This window comes from Cyprinodon variegatus, unplaced genomic scaffold (assembly GCF_000732505.1).
Source record: "Cyprinodon variegatus isolate N-32 unplaced genomic scaffold, C_variegatus-1.0 Scaffold1408, whole genome shotgun sequence".
Lineage (NCBI taxonomy): Eukaryota > Metazoa > Chordata > Actinopteri > Cyprinodontiformes > Cyprinodontidae > Cyprinodon > Cyprinodon variegatus.
This window is the reverse complement of record NW_015151861.1, coordinates 95,864-108,003: the sequence shown is the minus strand read 5'-3', so window position 1 is coordinate 108,003 and position 12,140 is coordinate 95,864. Positions and strand designations below refer to the sequence as shown.

The 12,140-nt window shown below is 36.9% G+C and overlaps 2 protein-coding genes across 2 annotated transcripts in view; both read right to left on the bottom strand.

The window, feature by feature from the left end:
* The window catches only part of slc31a2 (solute carrier family 31 (copper transporter), member 2), a 15,815-nt gene extending 11,933 nt beyond the window's left edge, over window positions 1–3,882 (bottom strand). Inside the window, exon 1 of the mRNA XM_015402910.1 lies at window positions 3,715–3,882. Coding sequence (XP_015258396.1) covers window positions 3,715–3,720 — 6 coding nt within the window. The 5' untranslated portion in view covers window positions 3,721–3,882. The remainder of the gene's footprint in view (window positions 1–3,714) is intronic.
* Window positions 3,883–6,065: 2,183 nt separating this feature from the next.
* Window positions 6,066–12,140, bottom strand: part of arrdc1 (arrestin domain containing 1) — a 50,367-nt gene continuing 44,292 nt past the window's right edge. The window contains exons 7-8 of the mRNA XM_015402902.1: window positions 10,895–11,345; window positions 6,066–8,891 (exon numbers count right to left, since the gene is read on the bottom strand). Of these exons, the coding sequence (XP_015258388.1) occupies window positions 8,827–8,891; window positions 10,895–11,345 (516 nt within the window). The 3' untranslated portion in view covers window positions 6,066–8,826. The remainder of the gene's footprint in view (window positions 8,892–10,894; window positions 11,346–12,140) is intronic.

Here is a 12,140-nt window from a genome sequence, read left to right as displayed (position 1 = left end):
GCATCATCCCTAGTCGCACCGCGCTCTTTTGATGCCATTTATCGTTAACAGGCCGAGAAGACGTTCGTGTTGCGAACAGGTGAAGAGATCTTTTAATTGCAAATCCAGAAACACCAGAAAACCCGCAAAATGTGTCAGATGATTCTAAATAGGAGATGACGCGTTCTGCTCATCTGCTCTTTGTCATTAGAGAACCGAGCAACAACCGAACCGTGCCGAGCCCAACTGTTGAACTAGTGCCCTATTTACACTACCCCTCTGAAACCGAACCGCGCCGAGTTAGGACCGAGCTTGGATCAGTTAACCATGCCAAGCTTGGTTCCTTATGATCATTTACATACAACGTTAGCACTCATCCTCGCCTCCTAGTGACGATCTATGGTACTACTGCTAGGATTGAATGAGGGAATCAAGTACATCAAAAGGGCGGCGCCTACAACATTCAGGAAGTTATGTATGGTTTTAGTTATGATATTTCGTTGTTTTCCGCAAGTCAGCCTTTAGTTTATTTATTTGACAGAGTCAGCTTTTGGGAATTATGTAGTGTTGAGAAGATTTTGATTGTTATTTTCAGGTCCCTCCTCTTTTGTTTTATGGCGTTTGGCAAGCAACTTACTGATGTCCATTACTGCCAACTACTGGAAGCTGAGTGTAAGGAGATGAAGCAGTCTGCTCATGCACTCTTTGTTATCAGAGATCCGAGCAACAACTGAAGCTCGCTGAGCCCTACTGTTGAACTAGTACTAGATTTAGCGCTCTTCGGCTGTGTCTAGCATGGTCCGGTTCAGTTTGCGTTCAATTTACACTCAACAGTTATCTCAGTTACTGTGCTGAGTTCGTTCTCGGCACTCTATCAAAAGGGTGGTGTAAATGGGGCTAAGTTCTAGTTTAGCACGGTTCGGTTGAGTCTGGCATGGTCCGGTTAAGTTTGCGTTCCATTTACACTTAACAGTTATCTCTGTTACCGTGCTCGGAACGCTCTCGGCACGGTTTGTTGCCGGAAAATTTTTTATCTCTCTTCTATTATACATTAATTTATCCCATTTACTCACTATAAAAGTTTTCACTCAGTCTGTTTCACTTTCAAGGCCACGCCTTTCCCTGCAGGATGGTGTTTGTAGACCAGACATAGCTTCTTCCCATAACAAATCAGATTCTTTCACAAGGTTTATTCATTACATGTTACTGTTTAACCAAAGTGTCTGTAATTTGTTTCAACTCCGACTACTTTCCATTGTTGTAAGTAAGGGAGAACGAACGCTGTCCAGGGTAGAATGCTGTGCCATAAGGGCTGCATGATGAACTGTTCCCTCTTTGCAAAGATATGAATAAATGTGCCGACTGAGTGAAATCCATCAATCTCTGTTTATTTAACTAGGATGAATAGTTGAATACTTTTTTCCCACTACAGGTTTCAAAAGGGTGGTGTAAATGGGGTATAAAAAGATGAAGCTGTAGCAGAGCTCCTTCAGTAGCAGACTGACACTTTCTTGGTGCACAAAGTAGTTTCAAAAACAACATCCATATAATATCTAGATGGTGCAGAATAACAGTATTATTACTGACCAAAAATATAGTATAATGGTTTTACAAATTAGAACGGATCCAAAATATGCAAATATTTAGTTCTAGTTACAAGGAAAAATGTTGGGGAAAAAAAGAATTCTGCACCAACGGGAAAAGCAGGTTGAAGTCAGGTGAGACGGAGCTCAGATATTGCCAGATGCTGGTGGGTCTGTGATTGAACTGAGAAATGGTTTCTCTGTGTTATATTTCTAAGACTCAAACACAAAAACATTAAAGGAGCAAAATGAAAAGTGAACATCAGTCAAGCTTAAGTCCTGGTGCCAACTAAAGAAAAAGGGCTCATAAGCAATGCTGAGGTTCCTGCTTTTCTTCTGTAAAACCAAACTGCTAATGCCAAAAAAATCAGTTTTTAGCGACCTGACAACCTGCTGGCAAAAAGTACGAAATGAAAGCAGAAGATCGGGCTATTTACTGGCTGGGAGGAGAATTCAAATTAAAATTTAAAAATCACCTAATACAGTGGCTCATTACTACAGAAATTAGCATTTATAATATTTTCGTTAGGGTTTAATTTTGCTCCTACTGTAGTTTCATATTCTTAGTTTTCAGTTTTTATATTTCTTATATTCTTGTGTGAAATCAGATTCCCTTTCACTTTGCTGCTGGTACAGCTAAATGTTTGACAGTAAAGACTTTTTTTAAGCCGTCTGCTTTAAAGGAGAACACCGTTTTCTTTTTTACATTGGCTCCTGGATTTCACATTATTACATCATGTTCTACTCACCCATATTAGTTTTGTGTAATTTGGAGCTGTTCTGAAGATATTCGGTTTTGTAATATCCAAGTAACGTCTTCCTATGGGCAACAAGTTGAAGGCACAAACTAAACTGTTCATTATTTATTCTTTATGGTATCAAGGGGCCAATGTAAAAAAAAAACAAACAAAAAAAAACAGTTGATATATTATTCAAACTAAATTGCTTAACTTCCTAGATGACAAACATTGTCCTTTTTCATTCGATTTGACTTGTGCAAACAGTCATCTGAGCAAATATTATTAGGAAGGAGAAACAATAAAGGGACTTCAACAAAGTGTATAAAGAAGCTGTAATTCATTTTAATTAGCATTGCAGTATTGCATTGAGAGAAGTGGTTACCGTTTGGGCAAACCGACCCAGATCCCAAAAGAACCACAAATCACACAACAGATCCATGCCCTTCTGACTTAAAATGAAAACATGGTTATTGATTACAGTTCTTACTTTGAAAGATTTCCTCTGGCGGCTTTTTATTGTTCTGTACCTGCCCAGTTTCAGAGAACTGCCACCAAAATACCAGCTGCTGGCATCAAATACCCACAATGTTCTAAATCATTAAGTCAAACTTTTACTTTTTATTCCAAGTGTCAAATAGAATATAGAAAGTTAGATTAAATACATCATCAAAAAATCACAAGACATGTCATGTTTTGAGATAATGGTTAACGTGGTTAACCATTATCTCAAGCAAAAATGCAATGAAGAAATAAAAATTAAAATAAAAAAAAAGGCAGAGGAACAGAAATCAGATTTTAAGTAAAGAGGAAAAAAGCAGTCAAAGTCCAAACAAACCAGATTTCAAAATCTCTTTCTAATTATAATTATTAAATTTTATGTGCAACTCTTGATATTTAATCAAAACGTCAATAGTTTTAGAACAATAAAAATAAACCAAATGCATATTTCTCTCCATGGCATCTGGATGAGCTTTATTTTATCCTTTTTTTGTTTTCCAGGTATAAGACAGGGAAACTTAAACTTAAGCTAAATAACTCAACAGGTTATCTATAAATTAATCAATATACGTTTTTTTTTTACCCTTTAAAAATGCAAAGTGTTGTTAGAGATAGATAACCTGCAAGACGTTTTTTTTCTTAATTAGTGGAAAAGCCGTGATAAGTAGAGATATTTTAATCTTCCTATTGACCCATATTTTGCTTCTAGTGACACTAAAGGACGCAGTTTGTTAAATATAAACTAGATTATATTAGCATATTTGAAAACACAAACAAAGGGTCCACCGCCCCTTTTATGACGCCACTTTGCCTTTTAACACAAACTAACCAGCTAATGTAGTGACTTTAAAGTTTTAGCTAAAGAATATCTCGGCAGAATGCAGCCTTTGTGTGAACACCGAACAATCACCTACCTGCATGTTGGTGCCGTGAAGCTAACAGACGCTTTCAGTTGCTGTTGAATTCGGGTCCCATCAAAACTTTCAGCTGTCGGAGAACCGACGACAGAAGCTCCATCGACTGAATGCAGCCTAACCACAGTCAACACTGAATACAATCACAGCAGCAGCAGCAGGAAAGCGGCTTAACGCGTGACTTAAATCACCCGAAGAGGCTCACGGGTAATTGAGTTTTTACAGCCGTTACATTCCAAGTAACAAACTAAGAGGGAAACAAAGCCTTGCAAATAAATGCCCTGAAAAAACAGCTTTATATCATATTTTTTATTATAAAATGAATGCATCCTGATGCCTACAAAGCACAGGCAGGTTTAAGCAAAAGCTTCTGTTTTTTGTTTATGACGCCTTTACGTTTTTGCAGTCATAAACGGAAGTCATGTGATCCACGGAAAAGGCCGAACGTTTCCGGTTTATCGCGGCGTTTTGAAGTGGATCTGCTCCGTCGCATTTAGCCGGAGGTTGACCTGGCTGAAACGGTGAACTGAGCAGGAGGGTATTTACACCTCATTCCGTTTGTCTTCAAGCGCGCATTTTAATCTAAAATATGTATTTATAATTATATCTTAATTAGTTATTTTAGTGAATACAGATTAAAAATAGAACACTATTTAGAAATAAAAGATTCTAGACTTGTGCTGACATCATATACTTAAAAAAATACACTTTACAAAAATACATTAAAAATGAATCTAACCTTCCGAATTTAAAGGTGTTTTAAAAATCCTCCATCATGATATTCTGGGATTTAGCCAATAGAAAAAGAATTGCTTTGATCACAGCCTTCTAAGTGTAAATGGATAAAATTAATTCAGAAAATTCAGAAAAATCCACTAAGCTTTCATTCATTTTTGGTTAGTGTTTATATCTTGGTATAAAATTATTATATAATTATATTATAGAGCTATAAAAAAAATTTTAAACTATGTTCATATTTGCAGAGAAAAATAAGCAAAATAAAATAGATTGCCTCCTGAAGTTGGGATCCCACTAAAAGGTAAACATAAGAAAAAAGAAAATCAAAAACTATCTTTGCACCTATATGGGAAAAGTTTGTTAAATAAAACTTAAAACTCAAATTCTGCATAGGACAGTGGCTGAAAATCCCCCTAGAAGTATACAACACACATAACAGTGTTGTCATAATGTGTTTTATAAGGGTTGCATAATCACTAATTAGGGTATGAGAGAAAATGATTGTGCACCGTGGCAAATCAAAGTTTGGAAAGCTAATGAACTAAAAGCAAAAATAGAAAAAATCAGCATCATAAAATATCTTTCCCAGCAAAAAGCAGATTATTTAAACTACAAAAACCCATCATGTGATCTTTATTATCATTTTATACAGTACAACCCGACTCTGCACTGTCAATGGAAACATTACATGTACTGGTTGAGTTGCTTTTCTCAGTATATCCAGACGGCACCTGTAAACGGTTTACATGTAAAAAAATACAAAACTAGATGCCACTTATTTACAAGTAAAAGAAAAAAAACTGAAAAAAACATAACAATGGAGTTTCATAAAGCTATAGTACCTTTTGGTAAAAATAAACAACTAAAAAAGGCAGCAAGAAATGAACTTCAAGGAGCTGCTGCAGCACGTCCAGAAATGGGTGATATGTTTTCTAAAACGGGTATAAAAACAGAACTTTACAGATTTACGGTCCAGTGTCTGCTTCTTTGAGCTACATCAGTGCACTTGGCACAGTCCAGTGGGAATGTCCTTTGGAGAAATAAAATGTCCAGAACAGGCTAATGTCGAGTTAAATCCAAATGGTTTAAGGCATGCAGTCACATTGCTAGAGAAACTTTAACATAATTAAATCTGTTGGAGCGCTTCCCCTGTGTAAGGATGAATCTGAACCCCAACGAAGCACTGATTTCCTCTTTTCATCAATACAAAACTGACATCATCTGGTTTGTTATCAGAAAACAATGGGAATCACACCAAACATCATTTAGTACAGTAGTTGTGCTTTAGGTTCACACATTAAGAGGAAGGGGCAGATCATCAAACAGGGTTCCTTCACATTTTAAAGCTCAAAATCCAAACACCTCAAAAATTTAAGCAATAATATGTGATGCTACTGGGTGCAAATTTTTACATTTGTTTTTTCAAATCAATTAATGCTCCCAAACTGGGCTAAAAAAAAAAGGATAACCTGATAATCCTCCATCATTAGGTCATTAAACACATTAAAAGCCCAAGTATTTTGCAGATATTTGTCATGCATTTAATTATATTATCTCACATAATCTTAAGATAATTGATTCTAAGCCTGATAAAAGCATTTTTTTTCATAAATTCAAGAATCCTGGACCTCAAGCTCCTTTAATCACATCAACCTCACTTTCTTGAGGTTATTTATCATCAAAAAAATCATGCACCAATTCTTATATATGACAATTATCTCATGATCTTGAGCTTCATAACCACTGTGCAATTATTCTCAGATAAGACACAAAGATCCTTAATTTTTCACTCAAAGTTTAGAGACAATAAAGAAAAAGCCCTTTATGACCCAACAACAGTTAAATTAGGAAAAAAATAATATGATGAAGGCTTTTAAGCAAATAAGGGTTTATAGTTTCATACCTAATTTGTTAACTCAGTGTCTTGAGCAAATATTTATGATAAGCTACCAACTTCAAGCCCCGTTCCCTGCAATATTTTATCCTGACATGTATGAATGTTAAGCTTTTTTAATCACTTTACCATTTTGACCACATCATCTTAAGGTAATATGATCCTGAGCTATCTTTTGTGAAAAATAATAAAATGTTCCTCAAATCTCGATATAAGAGGTCAAATTCTATTGTTACAAACGGATCCTTCGGTGTCATGATAGCGATAGCGAACAGGAGAGATGGTACAACAATAAAACTATTTATAGGTTACCATAAATACAAACGTCTTATCAGAAGGAAGTTAAATCTCCTTTTAAATATCGGTTTAGGTTCAGGTTTTGTTATTTTCTATAAATCTATTAAACATGGTATGTTTGAAAACAACTAATCTAGATCTAATGGTGATGTTTTATTATTTAAAAAAAAAAGAATATTACGGATATTCAGACTTATTTTACCTATCCAGATTTATTAAAATGTTTAAAACAAGTTTCATTTGTTTCCATAATTTGTAAATTGCGTGAAGGAACCCTGTTTTGACAGCATAGTAGACCTGCTTGATAAGCAATCAGCAGTACAGATAGAGACATTTCCTCTAAACAACAGAAAAAAACTAATAAACAATCAGTCTTACATTTTACTTTCTTTTCCCTCTTATGAATACCATGAAAATAAAGATTTTTAATGTGCAAAAATACAACAGACATGTTCTATCTGCAAATGCCGGTTGCAGACATGAGCCAATATCTGTCGTGGAGTTTTTTCAAAGAAAATGATTTATAAAAGCAGGGAATAAAACAAGAGGAAAAGTAAACAGTTTAACACTAGAGGATGACACAGCAGCAGGTTAAAATGGAATTTAAAGCAGGAAAAAAGCTCAGCATCTAGTTTTTTTATCGACTATCTTTTCACCCCTAAAACACACACAGACACACACACATATATTCAGGTGCTTCCTCTGAATTCATGCACTCAAACTCTCAGAAAGTGCTGCAATTGTGCACATTTACATTGTCATCTACACTAGATAAGCGTTAAGGCAACCAAAATGACCTTTAGGCTCCTTCAGAGGACAAGACCACAGCAGAAACCCTGATCTGGTGTGAATTACAGCAGACCAAACAGATGCAATGACTCCGTTTGGATGGCCGGATATGAGAGAACTGCAGATCTGAAGGCCAGTTAACAAAAAGCTTCTATCAGAACTGACCACAGGAGGGCGCTATCGGGTTTTTTCAGACTTGTTGAAGAAAAACTTGGGCTTATTGGCAGATAAATTACCTTTGAACCAACACAAGTTGACAGAATGAATTTTTGAAAATGCTCAGTTTAATAAATAACCTCTCAATTTTTATTCATGGAGTCAGATTTGCTCGATTGTTCTGTTGATTGCTTTTCTGTTAATATTCAAACTTATAGTAACCTTGTTGATCCTTACTGATTATAATTCAGGCATTTTCTGTAAAAAAAAAAACTGTGCAGAAATGTGCGAAAAAGTAGCTTAATACCGAAGAAAAAACATCCATTAACTCCCAGAAAACCAGAGAATATGTTAATGCAGATGACTCTAAAATGTTACAGCACATTCTGGGAGGTTTAGAAGTAAATCAAAAGTTCAATTTGGGTTGGAATTTTTTGGACAGAACTTTGAAAGTGTGTTTTGATGCCAAAAGAATTCAATCTACTTGAACTGAGTTGAAACTAATTTAAAAAAAGCATTTTTGTCATTTCTCTTCCACTTTAAAGTTCTGTTCTGCTTTTGGTTTGGTTTGTTATGGAAAAACCTACATAAATATCATCATGTTTGTTGCTCTAATACCACAAAATGTGGAGAAGAATGGAGATAAAACTAGAAAATCAGAGTTTCTTCAAACATCCTCCAGAAAAGCGGTTTCTATTACATTCTGTACTTTTCCTCCTCTTTGCTGTCAGACACTGGATTGAGCAGAGAAACTGGCACGTTTAGCTCCTGGTTTACTTTTTATATCCACTATAAAGACAGCTCTGCCTGTTTGAGGATGAGGAAAGCTGGGAGCCAAACCCCCATCTGTACAGACTTGTTATAAGAGTCACATTGAGAGGTCCAATCAAAAACAATCAGGTGCTACAATTAGTCTAAAGGCATCACAGAAGTAACCATCCACTGAAATAAAAACAGATTTTACACTCTTGAAAGAATAAAAGAGGTCCAGCGAAAGAATATACTAAATATTGATCTGATGAGTACTTCCTTTAGGCACGGTGTTCCCCTGTTGTGTCTGACGCCACCAGCTGTGACATAAAGGGGAACCACGAATCCCTTTAAATCCTCAACAGATACAATCCTTAGAGGGTCTGCAGGGTGAGGCCTTCGTTCCAGCGTCTCCGGGGTTTTTTTTTTTTTTTTAAAAAGGAGTGCATACAGATAGTGGCCATGATATTTCGTTTCCAGCTTCCTCTCTACTCTCCACTGTTTATACTGGAGTCCACAGTGCTGCAGCTTTCTTCATAAGATGGAGGAGGTTCTGAAACACAGAAGCAAAGAGGGCGACAATCAGCCAAAGACTGAAGGGTTTATGAGTTATGGATGGATGGATGTACTGGTGGACAAATATGGTGTCAGATAACTGTAAATAAACATTAGGGCAGCAAATAACGATTATTTTTCCAAATCGATTAATCTGTCAATACATTTTCAATTAATTGATTAATAATCGGATAGCAAAAAGGTTCCTTAAAGAAGATTTTTTTACAAAATCAAACCAGGGGAAACTAAAAGGTTTCCACTGCAGGAGTTCTGATGGAACATATTAACAGAAGAACAAATGCAAAATCTTTAGATATTTTTCAATTTTGATATAACTGCTGCTCTATGTGGGTCGCTCTGTATGCTAAAGGCTTGTTTTAGAGTATCTAAACTCCAGTTAACGATTAATCGATTACTAAATTAGTTGACAATTATTTCAATAATCGATTAATCATGATTAATATGATTAATTGTTTCAGCCCTAATGAACTGGTATGTGTAGATGTCTGAATTTGTCAATAAAAATTCAATATTTTAAATGTGGAGTGCCTTGAGATGACTTGTGTTTTGAATTGGCGCTATATAAATGAACTGAATTAAATTGAATTAAATAAATATAGGATTTGTGCATGTTTCTTGTAGTCAACTCATAAAAACATGACATTAGATCTTCATCTATGAGAGAACAAGTTTAACATTTATGAAAACAGGTTAGGGTTAGAAGCTCAAATCTTAAATTCCCCAAACAATAAACATGGATCACAATTTTACATATGACTCACAAATCTCATAAATGTGTAATTCCTATTTGTTAACTCCTGATTTGTGCTTGTAAATCTGTGAATTTGTTATTTGTACTGGTATTGTAGCAAAGTTGTAACTCTAATTTATATTCATATCGTGTAAACTTTGCCACAGGCAAGCGGCGAAGTAATGCATACTGTGCTTCACCATAATACTGCTGTGTGTGTAGCCCTGGGCAGCTTTTTAATCTCTGATGCGATTTTCCTTCACACTACACAATGATTGAACTTTTCCACATTTGAGGGGGTCAGATTTTAAAAATGCTGTGAAAAAAATAAAAATAAAGAACTGACAGCGTGGCTACAAAGTTAGTTAATGCTTTTTTTTCCTTCATAGAGGAAAGTAATAAACTGGGCTTCCCTGCGATGTCACTTGTTATTTTATTGTTCAAATAGGATCAATATTTTATTTTTTCTCTATTTTCTGTCCTTCTCAACCCTTCTTGTAGCTAAATGATCCAGTTTATTGTTTTATTGATTGTTTATGTCCCAGTCTCCCATCCCATGCTCTGTGTGATTCCAACAGGACAAACCTGATTGTTTCCTCTTGGAATTGACAGATTTTATTTAGTATTTTCCCCTAAAGTGGATGTGTTTTTTACTTTATAATTGCTTCTCTCTTCCTGTCAGACCCATGAAATATCCGCTGAATTGCTGTGTAGTCCGACTAAAATAGACCAGTCAGAGCTACGCAAGCCCCTAGCAGGGAACCATGTCAGGTGTGTTCATCTCTATTCACTGTCAATGTGAGCGGAGCATCACAACCTCTTAAAACACAGTTTTCTGTCAGATTGGATGCAAAATCATGTTTGTTGTATTCAGTGCTTATGGACCCCAAAAATGGCGCCTGTTAAGAGACACGGTTAGTTGCTGACTTCATACTCAAGACCAACAGTCAGGAAGTAGAAGATGGAGAGAATTCAACATTAATGAACCAATGGTACTGAAGGGGAGAAAGTAAGAAGATGACCTGCACCGTATACAGGAAAAAATGTATAAATCAGACCACTAATTGACAGAACGCCTTATAAAATGGCATATTAATTAAAGGATAGAAAGATCAATGGACAAACTGACTGGTGTCCTGGAAAAATTAAGGAGGGACAGATGGACAGGGAGAAGGCAGCCTGAAAACTTGGTGGATAAATGGAGAGACTGACATCTAACTGAAAGGATGGATGGGTTTTTAGTTGCTCACCGTGAGGGTAGTCAGAGCTGCTGTATTCTGGGGGAAGGATGAGAGAACAGGAGGTGGGGATTGGATTTACATCTCCCTCTGTGAAGAAAGGTATGGTGGCTCCAGTGGACAAGCAGAAGAGCGGAGCAGATGCATCGGGGCGCCTGCAAGGTGGCATCGCTGCGCCCGGGGCGTGGCTGAAGGCGCTGGGCGACATGGTGACAGGTTGACCTGAGGGATCCTGCTGTGAGTGGCTTTTGGTGGGAAGCTCCTCGCTGGTGTACCCTCCGGCGCAAAGCCCGCCCTCTGGATCCTCCTCGACCGGCGGGGCGCTGGGCATCACTCCGGCAGCGCACGGTACCGGCGCCAAGGCGGGAGTGGTGGCTATAGACCTGGCTGGGGACAAGTTGACGGGGATGTTTCCGATGAAGATCGGCAAAATGACGACTGCTTCTGGAGACTTTAGGGACACCTGGAACACAAAGTGATTCAGAGAGAAGAAGTTAAAACTCCAGACTGTTTAGGTTTATTTCAGAGTTAGAAGTTTAATGGAGAACATGGTGAACTTTAATACATTTATTATTTCACACCCAAAAGCAAAGTACAAACCTTACTCAGCAGCTTGTAGCAGTGATCTCTCAAAGAATCTTTTGTCTGATTTTATCTCACCTTTGAGGAGGAATTTTATTTTTCACCACTTTAAACCAACATTAAGTTAACTTTTCAACCTTTATAAAATATCTTCATAACTTTATGCGTCAACTTACAACTAGTTGAATGACACCTCTGTCATGACGCGAGGGCGTCTGCATCACTTTCACCAGCACTAAGCAACTCTGAGGAGGGGGGCAGTAACCCCGCCACACTAAACAATTACAAATGTGCAGCCTGCTTTACGGATTAGGTGATTTCCTCCTTTCCTTATTCTTTATAAAGACGAAAGTCGATGGGACTAAAATTCTCTATGAATTTGTATATTGTTTATTCCGGTTGAATTTCAGGCGGCACCTTCCTGTTGGGATCTAACGTGTGTTTACTGAGAAATCATGAAACTTAACATTATATTTATCTTTTTCAAGGCTCTCAGCGGTGAGTGAATACGGTACAAAACTAAAGTTAACTGTTTCTTACCGACATTGTTTCATCGCAGTTACATTAATTACCTCATCGCTGTTCATCTTTCACAGCTACTGGAAACAGAAATGTAGTTTATTCCAACTGCAGGTGACTGGGTGATCCGGATTTTACACTGCTATGGTCTTTACCA